A 27,281-nucleotide genomic window follows, 5' to 3' on the forward strand; every position below is an offset into this window, starting at 1 on the left:
GCCCCGGTCCGAAAGGATCCCACGTGCCGCGGAGCGGCTGGGCCCGTGAACCATGGCCGCTGAGCCTGCGCGTCCGGAGCCTGTGCTCCGCAACGGAAGAGGCCGCAACAGTGAGAGGCCTGCGTACCGCAAAAAAAAAAACCCCAACAAGGTGGGATGTGAATACTTAAGAATAAAATCACATGAAGCATTCCCTACCTGCTAGGCTTAAGGCTTTTCCTAAATCTGCTCTTAGCACTCATCAAATCAAGTTGAATAATACTGATTTGGAGTTTTTTCTAACAGCAGAAAAAAAAAATCTAGTCTCTTACACATAAGAACTGAATTTATGTGTTTTCAAAGTGATGTCTGTCTTCTCAACTATTTGAGAAAATAATGGCATGATATTTTTGTGTGCTTCAGAGTTTGAAAATCACCTTGACTGCTGTCTTGCTCTAGAAAATAGAAATACAATAGATATCATCTGTTGTTCAGTTTCTGTTCCCTAACTTAATTTTATAACAAATTCAGAGATGGAATCTTTGTAACAGATAGTTGGGTTTTTTTTTGATTTTGTGATAAAGATTTTTTTTTCTCTTGGAAAGACTAGAACAAAAGTGAGAAAAAGGCATATTAGAGCTGTCGAGAGATATTATTTTTGCCAGAAAAGGAGGGGGCGCCTTCCTCTTCACAAGAATGAATTGATTTTACAGCAGCTGCCCTTGAAATAGATACATTTATTGAAAACTCCTACTGACCTCCAATCCCTATATAAAAAGGAAAACCATTTTTTCTATAAGAAAACAGAAGTCTCACGTACATATATGCAAGGTCCATGTGATCAAATATTACATGGTCATAAAGTCAAAAGGCAACTGAGGCAGCTGTGTAGACTTGCCATGGGTTCAGCTTGACCACATGAGAAATGTGTGGAAAGCCCAAATTCCAATAAGCATTTGCTGAGTTTAATCGTTTTCCTCTGGGGTTGGATTACATAAATATGATTTTATTGCCCATGTTAATAATTTAAAAGTTGCTAATAAATTGTGTGGTTCCTGAACAAGAGTATAGATGCCCTACGTAATTGGAAATTAATTCTAAATCATGAAGCTTTATTTGGGGGCTAAATAAATCTATTTTCAGAAGGTAATACTATTTGATATTCATGTAGTCTGTTATAACCTCCCCAAAGGGCAATACTTGACGTTCCTTTATAAATTAAAACCTTATGTTACTGAGGTTACGGTTTCAGATCATAATGGAAAATGGAAACTATTTTGTTTCTATTTACGGCAAGGTAAAAGAAAGTCATGTTTTTTTTTGCAATCTGCTTTATATAGTTTTATGATAAATGTGTCTGTGTCTTTTGCCACCTTCGCTCACATCGCTTGAATAACAAAAGAAGGAAACACTAACAATCTTGGTGTGGACTCTGGGATGAAAGGAAAATGAGAAATATCCCATATTTTAAAAAGCTTTAAGAATTTGGGGCTGTTGATATATTAGTGCTAATGAAAAATGAATTTATGTGTGTGTATTTTTTAAATTTTGAGTGCAATTTAAAAATAAGTAATTGCCCTTTGAATATCCTTATCTCCAACTAAATGTTAAAATGGTATTAGCACATTTTGCTAGTATGTTGCTGAACTCTGCTAATTTCCTCCTAGAGTTTGATTAGTAATGGGAGCAAAATTTTGATTTAATTCATTTTATCACAATCAAGAAAAAGCAAAACTAAAAGATCTTGAAAGAATCTGGACCTGTGTGTGTGGAAGATAGGGGAAAAAAGAAGCTTTCTGATTTAGGTAAGGTTCGATGAAGTAAAGGCATATGTCAACTTTCATGTCTCGTGGACCCCTCGGCCATAGTGGTTGGTAGGGGTCTTCCAGGCAGGAAGAGCTTTCTCTCTCCTACAGAGGCAGGCCTTCTGCTCGCTAGATCATCTGGACTCAATATTTTCCTTGGCAGCTAAAAGAAAAGTTGCTACAAGGAAGTTAGTCTGTCCCCATAGACGTTGACCTCTCCTCCAAAGGAAAATGCTTGGCAATCTGATATTCTTGCCATGCCCTTCCAAAAAATAAATAAATGACTACTGAGGCAGCATTCTTATTCACATATAAAAGAAACCTTTTGTGCCATTATCCTCGTGTGGCCTTATATCTCTGTTAGTACCAAGATATCTAAGAGCAAAATATAGTATTTCAACTTAGATCGAAAATTTTATTGAAGAAGGCTTCCCTGGTGGCGCAGTGGTTGAGAGTCCGCCTGCCAATGCAGGGGACACGGGTTCGTGCCCCGGTCCGGGAAGATCCCACATGCCGCGGAGCGGCTGGGCCCGTGAACCATGGCCGCTGAGCCTGCGCGTCCGGAGCCTGTGCTCCGCAACGGCAGAGTCCACAACAGTGAGAGGCCCACGTACCGCAAAAAAAAAAAAAAAAAAAAAGAAATTTTACTGAAGAATCTGAACAAGTATCATCAACATTGTTTTTTCCATATATCAAGACATATACCTGAGGTCTAGAATATGTTTTTCTGTTGAACCCATGTGGAAAGGGAAGCTAGGTATCTTCTAGTCCAAAACTTGGCAAAATCTTAGGTAGGTGAATATAGGCTAATAAAGTAATTATTTCTTAATCTAGATATTGTACTTAAGTCTATACCAGCCCTTTAATTAAGTTTGGTGGAAGGGTTTTCAGTGGAAGGTTCTTCAGTGGAAGGTTCTCTACTTGGATGTAGCGTGATGGTTTGCAAGGGCAGGCATGCTGGAGTAAAACAGGACATTCCTTTCTTGAGCCTGAACCAATTCCACTGTGAGAAGATGTGCTTCTCTGAGCAACAGTGAGAATTTAAACAGAAATGACTGGGGCAAGGTTAGATCCCTGTGTTTGAGGAAATAGCCTAAATCCACTTCAGAGAATAAAGCCACTTTTTTTTTTTTTCAAAATGAATTTGGCACCCTTGTAAGACTTATGACCCAAATAAAATAACTAAAACGAAAAAGTAAATTGCAATGAACTTTTTTAACATTACTCTTTGACTTGCTTTTGAGGCCAAAGATATAAATATTGAGCAATATATATGTATATAAATTATTTAATATTTGCTTCGCTTAGACCTAATTTGATCTTGTGTGTAAATTACACCTTGATTCAGATGACCCAATCATTGTGACTTGTGATATACCCATTCTTACACTACTCTTTCAACAACTATGTTTAATATTAAGTAAAAGAACAAAAACAAAATTCCATCGTGTTATCTTTTCAAAATGAGACAAATTGAGAAACAGAAACTAACCATATGTTGACACGTCAACTTCCCCCAAATATGCCGGAGTACTTACTTTGCTCATTACTTTCATGGGTTGGTGAAGGACCACAAGCTTTTGGTACAGAATAAAGTGTTATTTTTCAAGCCTTGATTGTTATTCTCCTAAAAGTCAGTTTTCAAACCACCTCCATTTCTGTGCACGTGTAACTTTTCATATTAATGATATTTTAACACTGAAACATTTGGAAAGGAATTTAGAGATTACCTAGTGACCCTGCCAACCAAGGCAGGAATTCTTTATACAACATCCCTGACAGATTATCAGCTAACCTTTACTTGTGCATTTCCAATAGGAGGGAGGTTGTCACTTTGTGTATCGACCCATTCCATAGTCGGACAGCTATACATTTTATAAAATTTACCTTCATGTTAAGCTGAACTCTGTCGCTCTAGAACTTCCGGTCATTAATCCACTCATCTGCCTAGATCAACATAGAGTAAGTCAGTATCTCCTCCCTTTTGTCAACCCTCAAGTAGTTGAAGATGGATGCCATGTTCTGCTTAATTGTTTAAATCCCTTTAAGATGTAAAATTACATGCCACTCCTTCTGCCCTTCCTAAAATAGATTGCCACCATCTCTCAATGCATTCTTTGTTTTTATGGCCTTCAGAAATAACTACAAACAGAATTAAACACCATGTTCTAAATGGAATATGAACACAGAGTAAAATAGGACAAAGGTCTGCATATCCCTCCCTCTCTCCCTCCTTCCCTTCCTTCCTTCTTTCTTCCTTCCTTTATATAATGCTGACTGTGTACCAGGCACTTTTCTAAGCACTTGGCAAATACTGACTTCCCCAAACTTAATTTTAAACCTAAGGATTAAGTCTTAAAATGAGGAAACAGCGCCAGAGGGGCTCAGTGACTTGTTCAATGCCTCACAGCTAGCAAGCGGTATGAGGCCATCTGACTCCAGGGCCATGCTTCTAAGAGCCTAGGCTGTCTCTCTTGATCTATATTTAGCTCTTTGTTCCTGGATCCATAAACTTCATGACCTTTATAAATGAATTTTGTCTTACTACGTAGTAAATTGAAACATGTAGTCCTTTGTAATATATACTGCTGTCTAACAAGCTTTCTCCCAAGCTCTACTGGGATAATTGATATTTTGTGATGAAATTTAAATGTATATATTTTTATTCTTGTCAACCTTACCCATGAGATAAGTATGGTGGCCCAAATAAGTACGGTGGCCATATTATATATTTCCTATGCTTTAAGAAATGGGGCTGAGTTTTATAATAGAACATATTTCTAAACAATGATATCTAATTAATAGGTAATTTAAGGGCTCTTTAACCAAACATCTATGTAAATAAGTAAACAAATGAATATTTAAAAGAGAAATTTCATGGAGACAGTCTTTTTGGGCACAGTGAAGCACCTACATTGAAAAATCGTGCAAGGTACAAAACCAAAACTTTGTCATGTGTACATAGCATGTAATGACTCTGGAACCCATTTGTGGTTGATTGTTTGTCTAACCAGACCACAAAGTCTTAACCAAGTTTGCAAGGTAGTGAAATAGACAATTTGGACTTGGTTCAAGTTCACTTCAGTTCCCCACTGAACAAGCAGGGCAATGATGTCAAAGAGAACAGGGTATCAGTGAGGAGTTGCAGTTACAAGGGACCTGCATTGTTCCTTTTTCTCATAAAAGCCCACCCAAAGTACAAAGCGGGGAAAGTGAAGTGGACAGTCAGACCCCTGAGCTAGCTCAATTTTGTGCCGTTGGTGGGCTGGAGCCACGTCTCCCTCAAGGTCTGTTTACCACCACAAAAGGCAAATTTACAGCCTGATGATGACCTGCCTCTTTGCTCTGTTTCTTTCTGCAGCACAGGGCCTACATAGGCTGTTCTTGGTTGACCAGAACCCTAGTCATTGTTCTTCCCAAAGTATTTCATTTTATTCCAGGTCATTATTCCACTATGGCAGAAGCCATTAACTCTAAGGAATTGATGGTTCTGAGTACTCTCTTATATCAAAGAAGGAAGCAATTTTTGCATATTATTTACTGAGCATAATGCTTTATGTTAAAGATATATATATATAGATAGATATATTTGGATATAGATATAGATATATGAATATGATGTGCTTCTTGTCCTCAAAAATCTTCACAGCCTTTTGGGAGAGAATCACATGCAAATAAATAATGGTGGATTAGGTTTTTATGATATTGTATATAAACTGCTTTTGGAAACATAGTTAAGGGAGCAGTTAATTCCCAGAGAGGTGAGGGGAGGGGAGTGTGGGATACTGTCGGGGCTTCAGAGAGAAGGTGACCTCGGTATTATTATGAGACAAGTAAATTAAGAAAGAACATATTTCACCCACAAGAGACATTGATGTTTCTTAAGAAGAAAAGCTATTGATTACTCTGGAATTTTCAGCATGTTTTACTAGAGACCTAAGATTGGCACGTATTGACAGTAAATATAAAAATAGATTACTTTATCAAGCTATGACGTCTGAGAAAGCAATGACCTTAGGAAAACTAGAAATATGAGTTTTATAAGTATCCAGGTTTAGGAGCCCCTGTCCCTCTGCAAATACATAGGTTTTCTCCATGATTTTTAACCCACCTGCACCTTCCCCCTTTATAAGTGGCTTCATGAGACTGAAGCAGCCAAGACAGTATATCTGGGCTAGAAATCTGTGATACAAACCAAAACCTAATTTCTCCCGTTAGATTCAGTTTTAGATGACCTCCTTTCAATTCTTGTAAACATCATTACTACTCAAATTCACCTCCATCCTTTATTCCAAGAATGAGGAGAGGGCTTCCCTAGTGGCGCAGTGGTTGAGAGTCCGCCTGCCAATGCAGGGGACACGGGTTCGTGCCCCAGTCCGGGAAGATTCCCACATGCCGTGGAGCGGCTGGGCCCGTGAGCCATGGCTGCTGAGCCTGCGCGTCCGGAGCCTGCACTCCACAATGGGAGAGGCCACCAACAGTGAGAGGCCCGCGTACCGCATTAAAAAAAAAAAAAAAGAATGAGGAGAAGCTTGTGTTAGAGCCAGACAGCTTGCAATAGATAATCATAATTGAATTTTTGTGCAAGAACCCTCCCCGTTTGTTGTAACACTAGACTAAGTGTTTTCAATTTTATTAAAAATATTACTTCTGCAAAATAGAATTTCATTGTAGTTTTTCTGTTCTCTTTTATAAAATCGCAAACCCTTCTTGCTCTTGAGTATCTCATTCATAATTGTTAGGCGAAAGTGGTATATGAATTCTGCAGTGCTTTAAACATAATATTGGACTAGAAAGTAGCTAGTCTCTTGAACTATTGTAGGCTGTTGGAATAGAGAGCAAAATGGACCTAAAATAGCTTCCTCAAAGATGTTCTAAGGAAAAAAAATTAAAAAGCACGATCTGGGAAATAATAGCCCAGTGATAGAGTAATGTTTATTTTAAAAATCGTTTGTGAATGGGACACAGGTGGGTAGATTAATTGCCTCCTTTCTGCTCTTTACTTGTACTGTTTTCAAGAGTTTAATAGGCATTATCTCATCAGCTTTAAAGTATATATGAGAATCAGGTAAAAGATAGAAAATAACTTCCCTATTTGACAAAGACCTGCTTTACTTTATGAATTTGGGGTTGATGGTTGTATTTACCATAGCCTCTTCCATATGAAAAGTCCAGAGTTCATTTGTACCTCAAAGTTTTGTGTATCATTATAAATGACAAGAAGGAATGCAGAGTTTAAATCTTTTTTTAGGTGCTTCTTAGAAATCTGTGATTGTCAGTATTATTAGTGGTCTATTTAACTATCAATCCAATGTTAATGCACTGTGCTATTGAAAATGGATACATAATAGTTAGCTCCATGGTTCCTGTGACTTTGGAATTACAGATGCACAGAGTGGGTCCACAAGCAATATTAATTGAAATAATGAGACCAAGTCAAGTATCTAAAAAGTTCAAACTAGTGAATAGGATCTTATACACACAGGTATATACTTGGTCACTCTTATGTCACAAAATGCTTAGTAAGCAATCTTCAGCTAGTGATTATAGTTAAAATTAGACGCTTGTGAAGCATGCATGCAAATTCAGTATAGCAGATCATTCTGAATAAAGTAACACAGATGTAAAGACCTTCGTCTATTCCTATTTTACAGACAGTGCGTAATAAAGATTGTCACTTATGTATGTTGTTATCTCCATTTCCTAAATACTTAATACTCGACAATGTCATTATCTGTCTGTGGATATATTTAAGCATGATTTAGGAATCCTTTGTGACTACCCAGCCTCCTATAATCACAGCACTAGTTTTAGTAATAGATGGGAAAAATATTAAAATAAATGTTGCAGATCCTTAATACAGGCAAACAGACACCCACAATTAAGTTAGTTCTCAATAAAAGAAAAAAAAAAGGGACTCTCTGGACTATCAGTGGAATAATCTGATTTTTAGTTTACTGTGTGTGTGTATATAGTGAACAATGTCAAACTCTGTGTTTTCAGGCCCAGAGGCAATCACTCTCTCTATCATCATGAACCATCTTCCTCTAAGCGGCACAATAAGGATAACAAAACCCATTTCAGTCTCAATTTTAGTTTAATTCCCAGCTGGAACTTGAAATGAGACTGCAATGAACTTGAACTTGCAGCCGTGATGATCTCATACGTGCATATAAAAGTGTTCAGATACAGTAGCAGTGTTTCCAGATACTACACTGAAGGCATTCACTTTTGCAGAAACAGATGAAAAATGGAGTGTCGGGCTCCCCAAATTATTACACTGACCACAGGGCAGCCAGCAGGTTTTGTTCTATTTTACTTTCTATATAACAGGATGACAGAACAGCATGATAGCATGATCAGAGTATTTTTTTAAATGACCTGTAGAGCTACATTTCCCTCAGAAGTTTCTAAATTAATGCATAAAATGTCAGCAAATGTTATCTGAAGAAAACACATGAAGGCAAATGTTGATGATGTATATCACTAAGTGCATTTAGCAATACGTTGATTAGAATTATAAAATATTTCTTAAAAAAAAGAACAGATCTCCTCAGTGTCTAAATAGTTCCCTAACACCATTTAGGCTTTCAGGAAGACACATTCATTCCTTTGGCTGTCATAGGCATCATTTAGTATTTTATTACTAAAGCACTGAATTACATTTTGTGAACATGGATGAATGACTGTGCCTACTTATGCATTTAATAAGCCAGAATTCAAGTAGGAATAAGTTAAGCCTCCACTAGATGAGGGAGTGGTTGCTGGAGTTTATGTCACCGGGTAAAAAAAAGTCGACACAAGAAAGACCTGAGTTGGGGTTCTTATTGTATCATTTTTACTCTCTGGTAGAGAGATGGCTAATTAGTAACTCACTGTCATCCCACAATTTTCTACATGTAGGTTATCTTCTCCATGATTTCTTAGAGATTGAAAGATGTGGGTAGATTCTGAGTTAAACATTCAAGCATATCTAAAGTATTTTTTGAGAAGCTGGCCCATGACTACAGGTACAATTTTAACTTTTCTTGAGGTGAGAATGTGGTGGCCCGCCGCTGGGACAAAGAATACGAGTCAGGATCTCTCATGTTTCTTAATCAGATACCAAGGTTGGCACTACTATCACCAGTGTCTAGAAACACACAGTTTTCCTTTCTGTTAATAACACAGAATGTTGCCATCTACTTAGCATCTGCTTTGGATCAGGCATTACCATTTCTCACAAAACTCTCTCCCCAGAATGCCTACTAGAAACTCATCCTCTGTGTAGAATTCATATTCATGTTGAAACACACATCTGATCAGTCCCCTCCTGTGTGCTTAAGAACATGTCAGTGACCCGTCATGTGATCACTCATTTCCTGGCCTTTTCCTTCTCCACAGCCCTTTTCCTCCCAACCCCTGGGTCCTTGAAGCACTCTGTCCTTTGCACGCACTTTAACAAAACTCTACGAAGTGACCTCCTGAGAAACACCTGCTCAAGTCCAAGAACTAGCATGTTTCTGGCTCCCCAAAGCCCCCAACACATTTATATATTGAAGTCCTAGGAAAACTCCACTATAAAGAAGCTTGACTTTTGTTAACCCAGTGCTACACATCCATCGAAACTCATGGGACACACTATGGGAAATTCTGTCTTAGGAAACTAGGCAATTTAAGCACTGTAAATTTGGGCCAGTAGATAAGATAAAGGCATTATTTTCAAAATGATATTTAATGAAAGTATTCAATGTATTCTTTGACTGTAGGAGTTTTCAGAGAATTAATGTTATTTGATAAATATGTACCTTTTAAAGGAGAAGTAGAGAGAAGAAAAAGAAACCTCTGTGTTTAATTTATACCTATATGCGAGTGCTTTAGTTTATATTTATTAACATAGAAGAACATGGGTTATACTTAAGTGATCAGGTAGCAATTTCTGGAGAAACAAATTTTAAATAAGTAATTCCTAGGGAATAAATGAACTAGTTTAATAATAAAAGAGTTTCTCTTTAGAAACCATTATGCATTTTAATAACTTAGTATGCATCCAACCTCTTAATTATCATTATCTAAATTGAATACTTATAATTATTCAAGGTATAAATATTTGAACAAAAATCCAAATATATATTAATGATTTTTGATTGAAAGTATTATAGCAAAACATTATTTGTAGTGAGGTGGACCTAGTCATACAGAGTGAAGTAAGTCAGAAAGAGGAAAACGAAGAGCTGATTCACTTTGTTATAAAGCGGAAACTAACACACCATTGTAAAGCAATTATACTCCAATAAAGATGTTAAAAAAAAATCATCAGAATTAAATGGTTATTTCAGGTAGACTACAATGAATTATAAGATTGAGCGACTCAGTTCTTTTGTTATATATGGTTAAATTAAACACGGACTAGAAACGTAAGAAAAATAAACACCATAACGTGTAATAATAAAAGCAAGCAAGCAATATTCTACAAATGAAATATCTTTTGGTTCAAAAGAATCAAACTGTCCAACAGCCCATCAAATTTGTACTTGTAAAGTTTAGAAAAATATTTAGAGAGAGTAATACAATATGCATTGTTAGAATGTATAAATCATTAGAACAAAGTATTATTTGAAATAATTCTTAAATACTCTTTTCTTAAAATCATTACTGTGCACTGCAACTTTCATAGAGATGATTCTTTGTTACATTGTATGTTTTTCATTAGCCATTAGTAAAAGATCTTGTAGATTATCTCATTGCCATTTATTCAATAAATAATTAGCAATATATATAATGACACCAATAATTATATCTACCATTTATTGAGCACATAATATATGTTTGGTATGCTAAATATACTATACGTGTACGTGTTTGTTTATGTATATGTGTGTATTTAACTTTCATATTAACCTGTATGTGACAATATTATTATCATCTTCGTTTTAAAGATGACAGAACTAAAGTTTAGCAAAATTAAGTAGCTTGTCCAAGTAACACAGGTTGCAAGAGGCAAAGACAGATTCAAACCCAGGATTGTCTTACCAGTATATGAGCAGAGTGCTATAAAGAAATATAGAATCACTATATAATATGTACGGTGCTATCTACTGGGAATTTTTTTAAAAACCTAATAATTTATAGAAATAGGAATCCATAGGCTAATAATCTGTATTCTGGCTTTCAATCAGCTGTTTACTTTTTATTAATCTTTCTCCAATGGGAAGTAATGAGAGCGACAGCTAATTCCTGTTTTACTAAAATGTAATCCATTAGGATACAATTCTCTAAAACCGAAGGATAAGCGTCCTGAAAAATTTTAGCTTCTTGTTTCCCTATAAGAGTCTTAGATCATACCTAGATTAACTTTGGGATTTTATTTATACAAAGTCAGGTCTCCATGATCCCCTAACCAATTTCTTGGCAACTGCCTTTCAGTGAATTATTTGCGTTTATTTAGAGGAAGGAATTAAAAGAATGAAAGTCAGTATTTTAGCCATGTGGCTCTGGAGCTCAACAACCTGACTAAAGGTCATAAAATCAGCTCCTAAATCAATGGCACATGGATATGATCCATGGACATTTTGTTAACTGATTTGTGATTTGGGGTAATTAGATATGTCACCTGGATTGTCTTCCATATTTCTGAAGACTTTACCTTTTAATGAATCTTTCAAATTGTCATTTATTAATTTGACCATAAAATTAATTCCTGCCTATTGATATATTCACCTTTCTGGAAAGAAATATATTTAATGTTCACCGCATAACCACAAAACTCATCTTTTAGCTAAGTGCAACACTGTACTAAGGCTTGAGTATCAATCATAGCTTATATAGCTGGTTTTACTGCTTGTATTGCTTTAGTTTATGGTTTTCCTTCAGAACCTGTCATACATAATATACACTTCTTGATATGGTCTCAACTGCTGCTGTTGCTTTTTAATCCCATATTTTCTTCCTAGCCCATTGTCATTTGACTCCCATCCATCAGGCCACTTAAACTGTTCAGTTGAACATCACTGATAACTACTTCCTTGTCAAAGCCAGAGATGTAAATAACAATCATATTCGTATTAGATCTATGTCTCAAACTTGAGTCATGTGTTGACCTCTTTAAGAAGAGAGAATTATTATATACTTTCCTTTCTGACATAAACTATTTTTAGTATGTTCCTAACATATAGCCAAACATAAAACCAGGTATGAACTCCTCATGCCTTTAGCACGTATACAACTATAAAGCCAAAACAAATATACAAATTACACAGAACAAAACCAACAAAATTTGAGTTAGCATAATTCCTTTCCTATGACATGATACTGTTTTGCTGAAGTTAAACTGCATGTGAAAGCAGTTCAGTTTGCCTATATTTTCTGTGCTATATGATACAATTCTCCCATCACTTATTTTTTTAAACGAGTATAAAAACTTTGGGTAGCGTGTGCCATTATTTCAACTTTGCTGCCCCTTAGACCCAAAGCATCATGAGTGCGCTAGGCAATCCTGCATTGTTCTCTCACTGCCCATGATGATGGCATGTAGAAGTTGGGACCAATATATTCATAAACAGTGATGTAAGGCTTAATTACTTGTTTGTTGACTGAAATTCTTCCTTTTCTTCCCTTCGACATGTCTTTGGCTTTGACAGGTTCTCTCTGCCACCCTGGTCTTTTCTTATTTGCCTCACACCTTGATTATTTCAATATGCTCTTTCTTGGTTTTTCTGCTTCCAATCTCTCTATTTCAATCTACCCTGCATAGTATTTTCAAACTAATTTTTCTAAAACTCAAGTATAGCGTGTAGAAACACATAATCTTGTAGTGTCATTTCATGTCCTTATCTCTTTGTTGGACCATGCCCTGTTTCTCTCCCTCATCTTTTCACCATGTTTTTACATAAATACATGCCCCTACACTCTCATTCAGCAAACATGCAACAAACATAACAAACGCCACAAATCCTTGCCTCTATCTTTTTTCTTTTTTTTCTTTGTTAATACCTAGAAGTCCTCTCTCCTTCCCTCCATCTCACTCAGGCGGCATACCCTAGGGCTATCCCAGGCACACTGGGATGTGTGGTCACCCTAAGCCCAAGCCCACACTGAGAACTCTTTAGATTCAAAACCTTTATTTCATTTTATATTGGAGTTTAGTCGACTAGCAATGTTGTATTAGTTTCAGGTGTGCAACAAAGTGATTCAGTTATACATATACATGTATCTATTCTTTTTCAAATTCTATATAATATAAAATAAAAAGTTTAAAAAGAGAAAAAGAAATCCCTTTTGAGCACATAGGTGTTTATGCTAATGAGATTTCTGAGACTGGAGCCCCTAAAGAACATCAAGATGGGGTTGGTCATCAGAAAGACCAACAGAATAGAGGATTGGAAGGAGGAGGGGCTGGAAATTAAGCTCTATAAAAACTCTTGAAAAAAGAGATTTGATCAACTTCCAGATTGGCGAACACATCCAAATGCTGGGAAGGTGACACACCCCAGTTCCGTGAGGGACAAAAACTCCTGTGCTGGGGACCCTCTGGACCTCACCCTATTACCTCTTCATCGGATTATCATCTTCAGTATCATATATTTCATTCATATTGTAGCATGTGAAATATCCTATATTATCATTTTATTATCCTTTATAATAAACTGGTAAAATTTTTTTAAAAACCTTTATTTCATGTATGGCAATACTACATGTTTTTCTCTAATAATTCTGGATATGTTGGGCTGCCCTGGGTAGACTGTAAGGCCATGTATACAGGTACTATAATCTACATAGTTTCTGGCACAATGCAGAATGTAGAAAAGGAAAGTATATCACAGTTGTTAAGAGCACAGACTCAGGAGTCAGAAGGAACCAGATTCACATTCTAGCTCTACCTCTATTACCAGTGTAAGTTTGGATATTCTACCTAGTGTCTCTCAGTTGTCCCATTTGCAAAATGAATCTTTGTACGTACCTCACAGAAGTGGTGTAAAGGTTAAAGGAGATCATTAGGGTTAAGTGATTGGCATTCGTGAAATAGCACTCAATAAGTGGTCACCTTTATTATTAACTTTCTATGAGCTTAGTTGATGTTTTATGAATGAGTGTTACAGGAACCCATCCATTAGTTTTCTTCCTTCCTGGAATTCTCAGTGGTTTGTGAGTTGGAACAGCAGCTGCCACAGTGACAGAAAGGCTAGTTTTATGCCATAATTATCTAGAAAAAGGAACCAAAGTACCACAGGGATTTCTGAGGAACAGTGAGATCACAGTGAGTCATATATGGACAGTCTCCAGCTCTGCTCCCTCCCAAGGCCAGAGGCATTTCCCCAAAACAAGGTGCCGGACACCTTGTCCTCACGGTGTATAAAGCCTGAGGAATGAGAAAAGGGCTCCCTCCTCTCTGTTAGGGATGGGGCGTGAGAGGAGGTTCTGTTTCATTGTGTGAGGACTGAAGAATATCATGAATCTAATTGTTCTGCACACAATCCCAGCTCTGCACCCTGTGGACTACTTATGAGTTCTTGGTCCTCCCCTGGAGGCCTCTGCTTCCTCATCTGAAAAATGAACAGGTTGGACAAGGTGATCTTTAAGGTTCCCTTCTAGCTCCAACAATCTGAGTTGAAGAAAAGCTTTAAGCAATTCAGAGGGAGCCTAAACAAGAGGAAAGTAGGAAAAAAGGCCCTTTTTTCTAAGCTCTGGGTCTCTGTGTCTTACTCAATTGAACAGAAGAGGGTCGATACAGAATATGATTTCTGACGGATGTGGAAAAAAGCACAAACCAAATGGATGGAAAAGGAAATTGTGGTGCCCTTAGAATTCTTTTGGTTCTCCTGGAATGAAACTACTGACACATTTTTTATTTTAATCAGAAATTTGACTCGAAGCCATTACTATGGTTGGCTCGGAGTGGTATTTTGTACTCTCCCCGATAGCCATCTGTTTGGCAAACAGCACAGCCATTTCAAGAATTATTGCAGAAAATGGTTGCAAGTGACAGAAATAATGGCTCTGTTAGACTCAATTTGATTATCTGCATCAGTGTAGTTACAAAAGCAGACAGAGAAGGAAAGAAATGTATCTGAGATAATATACTCTCTCCTGGGTCTTATGATTTATAATTGCTACCTCTGTCTATCACTCTTACAGGGCAGGTTCAAGATGCTGATTCACCCCACCTCCCCATCTATCATATATATAGCCTCTCATTCATTTGTATTTATTTTGCTTTACTCCAGACCTTTATTACTTTTTACCTGGACCACTGCAGTAGGCTCTTAATTGCTCTTTTCTCTAGTCCCTCACCTTCTAATCTATTTTACACATCCCTCCCAAAGAGTTTTTCCTGGAGTTCAACTTCAGTCATGTGACTCCCACTACGTAGAGAGTAATGTTCAATTTCTTTAGCCAGGAGTTTTGGGGCCTCTGTCATTTCAGGATCCATCAACTTTTTCTATATCACTGCCCCTTCCTCTTTCTTTTTATTCTTAGATTGTGGACAGTTCAAACTATTCAAGGCACAAAGCTGGTACTCAAAAAATATTCCCTGGATAAATATCTAAATAAACAGTCCTGTTTGAGTTTTTAACTCAGCATTTTCCCAACTCATTTCATCACAAATATCTTAGGAAATATGATTCTCATGGCATTGTATTCTATATCCTTAGAGGGGCTTGAGAGATATAGGTCACAAGAGAAATTAATCAAGACCCATGGCCAGTTGCTTATAACTTAGATTAGTACCAAACCAATTTTAAAAAGGAAAAGAAATACCCAGAATTGAACAGAAAAACAAGAGGAAGCATGCATCTGTATCAGTAGAAGATAGCTGGATGTCTTTGTGTGTGTGTGTGTGGTACGCGGGCCTCTCACTGTTGTGGCCTCTCCTGTTGCGTAGCGCAGGCCCAGCGGCCATGGCTCACGGGCCCAGCCGCTCCGCGGCATGTGGGATCTTCCCGGACCGGGGCACGAACCCGTGTCCCCTGCATCGGCAGGCGGACTCTCAACCACTGCGCCACCAGGGAAGCCCCGAGAATTCTAAGTTTTTACCGATGACACAAACATTTGCCACATAGCCCCATATCATTTTAAAACAATGTAGTTGAATTTCTTATCACAAAATATGTGTTTATTTTAGAAAATGTCTAAAATAGATAAGCTACAAAAATAGAAAGTATCCTAATTTTAATATTCCTGCTTTTGCTATTTCCTGCTGCCCCATTACAACCAAAGCAGAGTGTGGGTCATTCCCAAGTGCATCTGACATTCTTCTGTTTCCGTGCCTTTCCATGTTATTTACATCCCCCCAACCCCATCCAATTTCTAACTATTGAAATTCTATTCGGCCTTCATCATCCATCACAAAAGTTTATTTCTCTAAGATGCCTTCCCTGATCTTTGAATCCTTGCAGCAGATATTAGTGATAATATATGTAAAAAGCACTTTGAGTTACACCTTGGGGTTCTTCCTCCTTGGTGGATTTTATATTTTATAGTCTGTCATTGTGTAACAGTTGTGTAACTGTTGTTTTTAAACCATGCACTTGTTGTATCCAAAAACTACACTCTAAGATTCTTGAATGCCTTTTATTCTCTTTCACAACGATTTTCATAAGCCTTGACTTCCAGAAGTTGAGAAAATAAATTGTAGCAATGTGCTATTTGCTTGGGATGGTGGGAATAAAGGGAGAGCTGGGGATAGAAATGGGAAAAGGTTGAAAGGGGGAGAAACAGAGAGACCCTATCCTCCTAGAGAAGACAATGCCAATTCCAGGGGCAAAAACTCTAAACTGATTCTTTTGGCGTGTCCAATTCCAAGATGGGGTGGAAATGAATGTGTGATAACGTTGATTCTGCAGTGGTGATGTTGATACTGGTCCATACTCAACTCCATCCATTTCAGATGCAACAAGGATAACCCAAAACAGGAGTTCACCACTGAAAAAGGTTGGCAGGATTTACCTCGCTGACTGGAATCCCATAGAAATGGCAGGGATGGGAGGGGATTGAAAAACCTGAGAAACCCAAGAGATTGTGGCGAAAGAAGATATAGCTGAACAACTTCTTTATGGTTCAGGAGCTTCGTCTCAGTGCTGAGCAGTTGAAAATATTTCCATCTCCTTGCAGATGGATAAGCACCACTGCTATTTTGACAAGCCTGGCTCCCTATGGGAGACGGAGATGCAGCTGGATTTCCATTCTGTAAAAGCTCTCTGGGAAGTGGTTTCAGGATACGACCAGAAGAGTGCATTCGTTGCTTTGCCATTTGTCTAAATGGGTACATCAGGATTTACTGAAACTTAATAGAGCAGCAAGAGTGGTGAAGGTAGGAAAACAGTTTCTGTTAGTACAAGCAAGATGACGGAGGGTCACAGGCAGGTCGCAGCAGTAGAGATGCTGCCAAGTGGTCCGATTGGTGGATGGATGGATGGATGGATGGCTGTGGGGTGTAAAGAGGGCAGAAGAATCAGGGAGAACTGAGGTGCTTAACATGAATGTCTGAGAGTGGTGAGTGTCATTTTCTGTGATGCGAAAGAAGGGAGGAGCTGATGTGGAATAGTGGTAGAGGAGGCGGACTCAAGTTAAGATGTGACCTGGAAACTGGACTGAAAGTAAGACTTTTCCTCTGCCCCCTTAGGGTCTCTGGCTGGGCCTGAGAATTAAACTGCCCTAAGACAGATTAATGGGAGAAAAGCATACACATTTTACATATACATGGCAATTCTCACCAGAAAATGAAGACCCAAAGAAGTGTCGAAACCTCAATACTTTTATACTAGGTTGAACAAAGAAAAGCAATTGTGGAAAAATAACTGAAATATATGGGGACACGGGGTGTGGTGCTAAAGGAAGATAAGAATTCTTTCATCTAGCTCTGTTGTATAGAATTCTCTCAGCATTGACTCCCCACATCTGGTGATAAGAATGTTTCTTTCCTGCTGGTAGAGAGAGGGCATCTTTCACGCGGGAATTTTATCTCCTGCTTTCAGGAAGAAAAGGGGAGGTCAGAGCACTCCTCCTGCACCTGCTGTTTTTTCAAGTGCCTTTAGCTCAAAATAATCCTCATGCCAATGTGGCATATTTGGTGGTGGCATATTCTGCCACGCTTCATTACCTTAAAATGTCTATTAGGCATCCAAGTGAAGATGCAATATATGTGTCTGTAATTCAGAGAACAGGTGTACGGTAGAGAAATTTAAGATTCATCATCATACAGTGATAGTTAAGTCATGGGACTGGTTGACTTCTATACTGCCTTAGGGCAGTATATATAGTACAGGAAGGTAAAGTGTGCTGTCCTAAATCCTGGGAGCACTTCAGCATTAGAGAGAGCTAGAGGAGAAAGAGCTGGGACTGAGCAGCTGCACATCTCGTCAAGGTACTTCTTGTCCACACGGAAACTGAGATTTAACAAAAGGAGGGCTAGAGAGGGAACTTTTTTATTTACCTATTTACTTATACCTATTGTTGGGAATGTGGTCGGTGCAAGTGCCTTTACATTATCTCCCAATAATCCTATTGGGTAGATCTTAACATTCTCCCTTTAAAAGGGAAGATTGAAACTTAATCAAATAGATGTTGGGAAGCTGGGCGGATGTTTTTTCCTGGTACACGTTCCTAATGGGTATCTGTTGTTACTGATACCCGCCACTTTCCCGAGCTACTTTCATAATAACATGAGCATATATGGACTTTTATTTTTATTTGGGAGCTAAGGACAGCCCCGCCAGGAAATCTGGCTCTCAACGGATTTACCTCATTATTCTCTGCCTGTACTTATCAAGAATGGAATCAGAAGTCTTCTATTTCTGCTTGTTACTTTCCTCTTCACTGGGGTATAAAAGTTCTCCCCAATCCAAGAGAGTGCCAAACTAGAGCAGTGAGACAAGGGTTGTTTATATGTTTAAGTACTTTAGCCACAAACACAGTTACAGAATGTTTTAGTGACTAGTCTGGTTTCTTCTCTCTGACTGTTATTTTGAAGCCATTAAAACTAAGTCATCCTGTAGGAGCTCTTGTACAAAGAAAGGCGAATAACACTGCATGGGAAATAGAAAATGAGTTATAGGTATACATCCTCATCTAAGTACCTATTTCTTTGTAGAAGCATCCTATTTACCTGTTTACGAACTAAGGTATATGGTTTGGTTTTGTTTACTTTTAAAATAATTTCCTTAAACAAACTTCATTCCACATTTCAGCTCCTGTCCAACCAGGCTGGTGGAAAGTCAGTCTCTATTATTTTGAGCTTTTCCTCTTGCCACGGGTCTTATCTTGCACTGAAACTTCTGGAAGGCTTGTCGGTATCTGTCATCAGCTGCTGATGTGCCCATTTCCTATTCATTATGGTATCTTTAAGCCCCTTCATTTCCTTACATCCAAGCCAAGCTCAAGACAAGGGAACCTTTGGCAAGGTGGACCAGTGACTTAGGGAGAGCCTCCCTAGATGCACCTTGTGGTCCTCCATACTGCGCCCGCTCCCCCCCGCCCCAGGCACAGACACAGAACAATGCACAGGGATTCACCCTCCGGGCACCAACTTTTGTCCCTTTGTCTTCTCCCCACTGTTTCTCTCTCTCTCTCTCTCTCTCTCTCCCCCTCCCCATCTCCCTCTCTGTCCCTCCCTCCCTCCCTTTCCTTCTCCCTTTCCCGCTCTTTTCTCTTTCAACCCTCAAAGATCCTTTTGTCCCCTCAATGGACACCTCGTATTCTCTGTCGTAAGATTAAAGAACAACAAATCTATTTAGTTCAGACAGCGCTTGCTTTCAGCATTGCTGGAATCCCTGAGGCACATGCTTTATGCTACAGCCTAAAATATAAGAGAGGAAAACACAATTTAATACCTCAAAAATCATTTTACCACTGTCTTACATACATTTAAATATAGCAGTCACATCTCATTGAGCCTTCTTTTATCAAAACAAAATTAACCTTAAACACTTCCTCATAAGCATTTTTCTTTAGCCCTTTAATCATTTATGATAGTTCTTTCTGGACCTCATCCAAGTATTCACCTTGTTAAAATTCAAAGATCAAAACTGGAATCAATTCTCTGAAAATGGTCTGATGGAAGCAATTATACTTCAAATTCATTCATTCTTTCTCTCTCTTTTTTTCCTTTTTAAAGTTTTTTATAAAACACTTTCATCAGTCTTGAGTTTTTTTTTGGGCATCTGCACTTTCTTTTCAAAGCAATGTTAAATATTATCTGAAAGTGTCACTACTTGGAGCCTTGCTTCTTCTGACAAGAAGATATTCCTATTTTCCAGGCACTTTGTAAAACTAAAAGAGGGAAATTGGAAGAAGAATGTAAAAAGTGATACCGGGGAGAATTAAACAATGAAATATGTCACTTTTTTTTTTTAATTCTGAAAATAGATAAGAATGAGCGAGAACCACTGTCGAGATTAAATACAGTGTCAACATGCTTTGCCTTCTTTGATTTTTGCCCCGTACCCTATTTCTTATTGAACTGTCACCTATTCTATTAGTAGAAAAAATATGCATCTCTAGAGTCAGTTATGTTTTAACAGAATCAGAGAATCACAGGAAGGTAGAGACGAAAGTAATTTTAGAAGTTGCTTAATCTAATCTAGCAACTAGCAAGAAATCACACCTGCCAGTTTCTGAAAGGTAGCGAGAAATCTGTGCTCAAAGGATCACAATCATAAAGTAGAAGGCATATGGTTTTTCCATTTGACAGACAAAGATAAAAATTCCCTGTCCGCTACCTGCACAGGTTTTATAATCCTTTTTTCACCTACGGAGATAATAATTCTAACCAGTTTGACTGTTTGTAAGGAATGAATAGATAATATCTGTGAAGCAGCTCTCACATGATTGGATATGATACATGAGAGATCTCTTTCTTTATTTCAAACACTTCCATTGATTTGCAAGTTGCCCAGACTTTAAACTACTGAACCTTTGACTATCTGAAATCAACAACCACTTAACTATAAATGTTCCTGTTCTCTAAGCCAATGGAATTCTTCTCATTCCCGTAGCCTTCAGTCTTTTCTGATTTGCCAGCTTCCCAAGCCCACTGTCATCTTCCTGGTGACCGTGCTCTGGTATCCTCTAGTTCACAGTAGCCCTCCCCTTAGACTGTCATGTCCAGAAGTGCATGCAGTGCCCTATGGGGAGGACTCCTTCCTCTGAGTGCGATTTTCCTAATCTTCCTGGTGACCGTGCTCTGGTATCTAGTTCACAGTAGCCCTCCCCTTAGACTGTCATGTCCAGAAGTGCATGCAGTGCCCTATGGGGAGGACTCCTTCCTCTGAGTGCGATTTTCCTAATCTTCCTGGTGACCGTGCTCTGGTATCCTCTAGTTCACAGTAGCCTTCCCCTTAGACTGTCATGTCCAGAAGTGCATGCAGTGCCCTATGGGGAGGACTCCTTCCTCTGAGTGCGATTTTCCTAATCTTCCTGGTGACCATGCTCTGGTATCCTCTAGTTCACAGTAGCCCTCCCCTTAGACTGTCATGTCCAGAAGTGCATGCAGTGCCCTATGGGGAGGACTCCTTCCTCTGAGTGCGATTTTCCTAATCTTCCTGGTGACCGTGCTCTGGTATCCTCTAGTTCACAGTAGCCCTCCCCTTAGACTGTCATGTCCAGAAGTGCATGCAGTGCCCTATGGGGAGGACTCCTTCCTCTGAGTGCGATTTTCCTAATCTTCCTGGTGACCGTGCTCTGGTATCTAGTTCACAGTAGCCCTCCCCTTAGACTGTCATGTCCAGAAGTGCATGCAGTGCCCTATGGGGAGGACTCCTTCCTCTGAGTGCGACTTTCCTAATACTGCTCTTTCTTTTGTAGCAAACTTGTCTATGATTATTGGAAGCACTCTGTGACCTGGACATTACAAGCAGTGACATAGTCTTATGTCTTCTAAGTAATTTCTTAATTTAGGGGCTTTTCCTGTGGTTGACCTAATGTATTTTGAATTAGATTCTGAAATTCAGTTAAAATGAAGATATCATTTTAAATGTTGCTGGTGATTCAGTAGCCACCAAGGCTAATCTTGATTCTAAGCCAGTGGAAATTATCCCAACCTTGATATTCTTTTATTAAAACTTCCCCTCTGTTTAAACAGCTGCACCGTTTTTTCCAAAAGTCCTGGAAATATACTTTCAATATTCTAATTATAAATTAAATTTTTGGAAAGCTTTGGTAGGTAATTTGGCATCTAAGAGTATTTTGAGTCATTAAATTTCACACTGGACCTTGATCTAAACTGAAAACAAAAAATTCTTCTCTTATTTTTTATCATTTAAGCAAACTGTGAACCAGGCAAACTACATATTCAGGATCCTTTTTTGCAACTTGCTGTCGTAGAAGCCCAGGCAAGGCCTTTAAATTTGTTTTCTCATCTATGAAATGTGTAATTCAACTTGAAGACTTTGTAAAGTCACTCTACATCTGAAGAACCTCTGATTTTATGATGTAGGTACCACTCTCAAAGCTCTTCTTGATAAAGACCTACATTATATTCATTTTTACACAGATCTGCCAGTTTAAAATCTGACACAATCCAACATTCTAGAGCCTGAAACATGATGCTCTCTTAAGATCGATTTATCAGATGAATGTAGACTCAAATAAAGTTCTGTAAGATACTGGCTCTAAAATCTTGGCTCAGCATTTCAAGATGGTATGCCTATAGCTCCGAACTTGGATGTAATGAAACGTGAAACAGTCTCATTTTAGCATGGAAGGAAATCAGCTTTCTCGTCAGAAGGAAAGATTTTTCAATTCAGTTTTAACTGGTAATTTTCCTTTGAGGGAGCTTGAAGAGCTGTAGTGGTTAAAGGAATAAACTATCAAATAACGACACTATTCATGAATAATTACCCAGCAGGGGGAGATAGGAGGATTCTAACTTTTATCTTTAGCGGTCTGACTGATTTGAGAGGATACCTATAGTGGGGGACTTGTGATCTAGGATACAGCAGTAGTTGCCGACAGAAAAGAGGGGGAAATAAGCAAATATCATCAAGGCACGCACGTTGGGTTTTATTTAAGGAAATGTCTCCTTGTGTAGGCAGTGATGTGTTTAAGAGTGAGACATTTCCTTTTACTTGTTTCTATTTTAAGTGATTGCTTTGACAGGTCTTTGAAGGAAAAGAAAATCATTTTCTATGCTGCAGATTCAGTAACTGCCCTTAAATGTCAGATCATGTCACATTTTCAGTGGAGACAACATTGTGATTTGCTTCCATGGTGATCTACCAGTCAGTGATGGCTAAAACTAATGACCTTGGATTATTGGGGTACCATGCAAGGCAGCCACTAATTAATTATTTGTCATAATCTCCCAGGGAGGAAATTACTAATGTTATTACTTAGTACATCCTTTGCATTTACACTAGCAGAGTGCTGAAAAATTCATTTGTGGCCCTGAAGTAATAACCATTTGTGCTGTTCTTAGCAGGAAGCAAGGAAGCAGCCCCAAGAGCACCTGTGTCCCCTCGGTGATATGGTCAGGGCCTCAAGCTCTATGTGCTGTGGCAGGCTTGTAGGCTACGTTGCTTTCAAATTTCAGCTGAATAATAGAATGACTATGTCAGAGGCATTTTTAATATATTATTCTAATCTCCAGAGATTGCAGTTAGTAAGCAACAAATTAATTCAATTATAAAACTGTCCCTCAAAAGAAAATCTTTTAATGTAGCACCTTTTTACTTGGAAGGCATATTCAACAAGCAGACTTGGAAAATATTAAATGTGCTCTGGCAGTTGTAGGGCAAAAAAGCCATCTGGTATGAATGAGTCCCCTGTATTTGGAGTAAGGACGGTTACAAGATCCTTTCAACTTACTGGTCGGCCAGTTGTCTGTTCCTCAGCCAGAGCCTGTCTACAGGTGGTCCCACTGGGAAACAAAGAGTATTTCTATACTATTACTGATAGATTGTGGTTAATATTTAACCTAAATTTGTAATCAGAATTTAATATTTATATTATGATAGATAGATAGATAAATGATATAGGAGACTCTGTACTTCTCTCTTAACAAGGAAAGGAACGAAGGTTTTAACAAGCTTAAGATTTGCTACAGATAACCTTCATCTTAATAATGGACAGGAGGGAGCGTTAGTGAAGGTGATATTAGAGAAATAATATTGGACAAGGAAGCTTTTCTTAGTCACATTAAAAGGTATCCATACTTTAAAATCTACTGCATGTTTCCTACCTAGTGAGCAGTAGAAAGTTAAACAAGTACAACTGACAATAGGAATTATGCAGCCCTCCCTTTCACTCAATAAACCACCCATTTTCCAGATAATATTCTATTTCACTTTGACACTGGCGCCATAGTCCTTAGGTCTTAACCGGACAACAAGGAAGCACCAGAGCCCAGCCCAGCGTGGTTGATTTGGTGTTTTAAACTGAGATCGCTGTTTGAAATAATTACCACTGCTGTTTGTCCACATGTGGCCACTGGATGTGGTCGACACCAGGTCAAAAAAATCTCTGTGTAGGAGGTTTTCAGAAGCTGCAACTGGTTGAAAGGGGGTCACGGATGCTAAGGGGCTTGTGCAGAAGGTACCTTTGCATATACAGCCCTGTTCATAGACCAAGCAACAGCTGGCTTTCTGCCTCAAAACCTGGAGGAGCTGACAGAGATCAAAAACTCCTTGACAACTGAGAGTGACTGAAATTCTGAATACTCTGAATACTGATGAACTATACCGTAGAAAAGCATTTGTATTTTCAACTTACATCAGTATGGCGGATTTCAGATGTGCCGTAATTGGAACTCCTTTTAAGCCCAATTACAAATGCTTATTTTTCACTTTTACAGAAAATACACAACCTGGAAATTTAGAACCTTTTATTTTTCAACATGTACTCTGTAAATATGGATCTCTTTTCAGTTCTGGAGAGTCCATAGGAGATAGATTTGGCTTCATTTTAGGAAGATGAGCAGAACAACATAATTTATGAGCTGAACCGATGAAAGGGTGCTGAGTCGGGTTTGGTTCAACTAGTCTTATGGCTGGCAAGGATGACATGTCAGATATTTCATTCATTTTAAATACCAAGCCATTTCCATTAATCATTTTTATAACTTTAAATACATTATATAGGTACAGTAACAATAGACAGTGTGTTTAAATGTGCCAGACACGTCCATTTCCTTCACTACATACTGTGTTTCTCATTTCATTTTCCAAAGATGTACTTATCGGATTATTTTTATGGGCTGATCCACATTTTAGTTTTATTCATGTAGCCTTGTCTATTGGCCCCGTTATGCTTCTCTGACTCTTCCTTGTGCATATACATATTCAACCCATGTGAATATCATCATAGCATTTCTCTCTTCCTTTTTGCACAAAAGCCCAGTTGGAAAAAATACGCAGGATGCATTTGGGGCTATTTAGCATAAAAACTTCATCTGAAACTGCTGTATTATATAGGATAATGTGTTGTATTTCAGGCTATTTAAGATTGAGTTTCTTTACTGTGTGAACGCTATACTATTTTCTTTTCTCCCCTAACTCCCCACCCCCCCCCACCCCCCGTTTAACAGCAGACAAACCCAGGGAGCACTGAATGAATCTGATGATCCTGAAACAGGCTGTCTAACTGATAACAAGGCAACTTCTCGACACTTCTATCCCGTCGCCTTGCTGCTTGTCAGCTCACACCTGCTAGTTGTGTGGCTTATTTTAAGTCTTGCGTTACTATTAGCCAAATACCAATAAGTTTTATGTCGTACTCCTTTCTTTTCTACAACTGACAATGGACTTTAAATTATGGGGACAATGCTGTAATTTCTACATTTTCAGAGTTACAGAATTTAAAAAAAACAACAAATGTTTGAATTGTAAGTGTTTTATGTGTTTTTCCTAAAATCTAAAAAAAAAAAAGAAGTACTATGCATTAAGTGAATTAGTTTGCTCTTTTGTTCATGGAGAAGTGTTTCCCTCTGTTAACTAGCTCAAGAAGAAATTTTAAATTCCTGTCTTTGGCATAAGACAAAGAACAGAATCCTGAAAGCTTGACGTTCTGCCTCTTCTCTTCCTCTTCCCATTAAATTTATTTAAAGAAATTAAGACTGAATTTGCACAAACCCTGAGACCCTGAGACAAGTCCTAGAGATGTGGGAGGTTCCAGACTTGATTTCCACTGTGCCGATCTCATTGTCGCCATCAGCTGAGAGAACCTTCTGTTTGATATCTTAACCTGTTAGTTCTGTGATTTCTTTCCTGCAATTAACCCTTTTCTGTCAAGTAACTTTCTGGAGAGAATGGCTATTTATGTTTTGTAATTAAATGAACCCGTTTGTAACCATGGTTTGGGTTGATTTGGCTCTCAGAGTACTTTGCTATTCTTTTTAACAAAGTCTTGTTTGTGTCTCATGCCCCGTTTTCAGCACCTGTGACTTTTGTACTGTCTGTACACAAGCACTCCTCTTGATAAAGCTGAGACTTGGACCAGGCTGTCTGGAAAGCCATTTTCCTCTTCGTTGCACAGCTAAAATAATGCAGTCAAATAGAGATGAAACTTTCCTTTAAAAATCTATATGGCCAGACTTAATAAATTAAATGCCTTATTCCTAGAACCTACATCCTTAGGGCTATGTGTAGATGTTCATGTGTATTAAAGAGACTGAGAAATTCATTTGTGGAAAAGTTATAAAAAGGCAGATATATTTATGAAACGAAGATGAAGCTGTATTGTGGAACAAATTATATTTAAAGAGTTTATTAAACCTTAAATATATGTTAAGAGCAAAGGGACTCTACTCATCTTTTTTCTGAGGGCAATAATGGTATTGGGCCTGGCCTAGGATTTAATTTTGTAAGATGTATCATCATTTGTGGAAAAAAAAAATGTAGAGTTGAATCTTTGTTATTTTTACTTGGACTGTTGCTGCAACTCTGCATTGGACAAATAAAGCATATTTATTTATTCTGTGTTTCATGAAGTTGTCCTTTTTCCCCTTTCACCAGAGAAGGCTGCCGCATAGAAAATGTACTGAAGAATATCAAATGCAGGAAGTATGCTTTCAACATGCTACAGCTGATGGCTTTCCCCAAGTACTACAGACCTCCAGAGGGGACTTATGGAAAAGCTGACACCTAAGTTTACCAACATGTAAATAAACAGGAACACAAATACGCTTCCGCTGGATAATCTCTACCTTTTTTACGTTTTCATTGTCATGAATTTGTGGAGGGAGGTGATCAGGGATATTTGCCCAAATCTAGGAATTACTTGAATTAGTTATCAGCATATGACTCTGAAAGAAATCCATTAAACAAACCTTAAATCATATCGCGTTTCTAGGTCTAAGCTTGTATTGATTCTCGCTAGTTGAGATCAGCTCAGAAAGTGTACATTTCATTCATGGGGTATTTTAATGAAAGACATTCTGAGAAAAGCTAGGTCGCTACAGGGGACCTGGGGGTGATTCAGAGAGTGGCCTTCTCCACTCCAAAGCTATGATAGAGTGTAAAGGGAAGAGAGACTTTGAGATATTATTCCATAGCCTTTCTCACAAATAACCTGAGAGCCCATTTTTGG

General features: G+C 38.2%; 1 protein-coding gene across 6 annotated transcripts in view; it reads left to right on the forward strand.

Annotated features, from left to right (window-relative positions):
• The window catches only part of INPP4B (inositol polyphosphate-4-phosphatase type II B), a 583,153-nt gene extending 556,223 nt beyond the window's left edge, over positions 1-26,930 (forward strand). For 5 of the 6 annotated variants that reach the window (XM_082838508.1, XM_082838506.1, XM_082838510.1 and 2 more), the window contains one exon: positions 26,708-26,930. In XM_082838508.1, coding sequence (XP_082694634.1) covers positions 26,708-26,840 — 133 coding nt within the window. In that variant the 3' untranslated portion in view covers positions 26,841-26,930. The remainder of the gene's footprint in view (positions 1-26,707) is intronic. The other variant, XM_082838512.1, reaches the window with a different exon arrangement.
• The last annotated feature ends 351 nt before the right edge of the window (positions 26,931-27,281 follow it).

Source organism: Leucopleurus acutus (genome assembly GCF_964270905.1).
Source record: "Leucopleurus acutus genome assembly, chromosome: 4".
NCBI classification, from domain to species: Eukaryota; Metazoa; Chordata; class Mammalia; order Artiodactyla; family Delphinidae; genus Leucopleurus; species Leucopleurus acutus.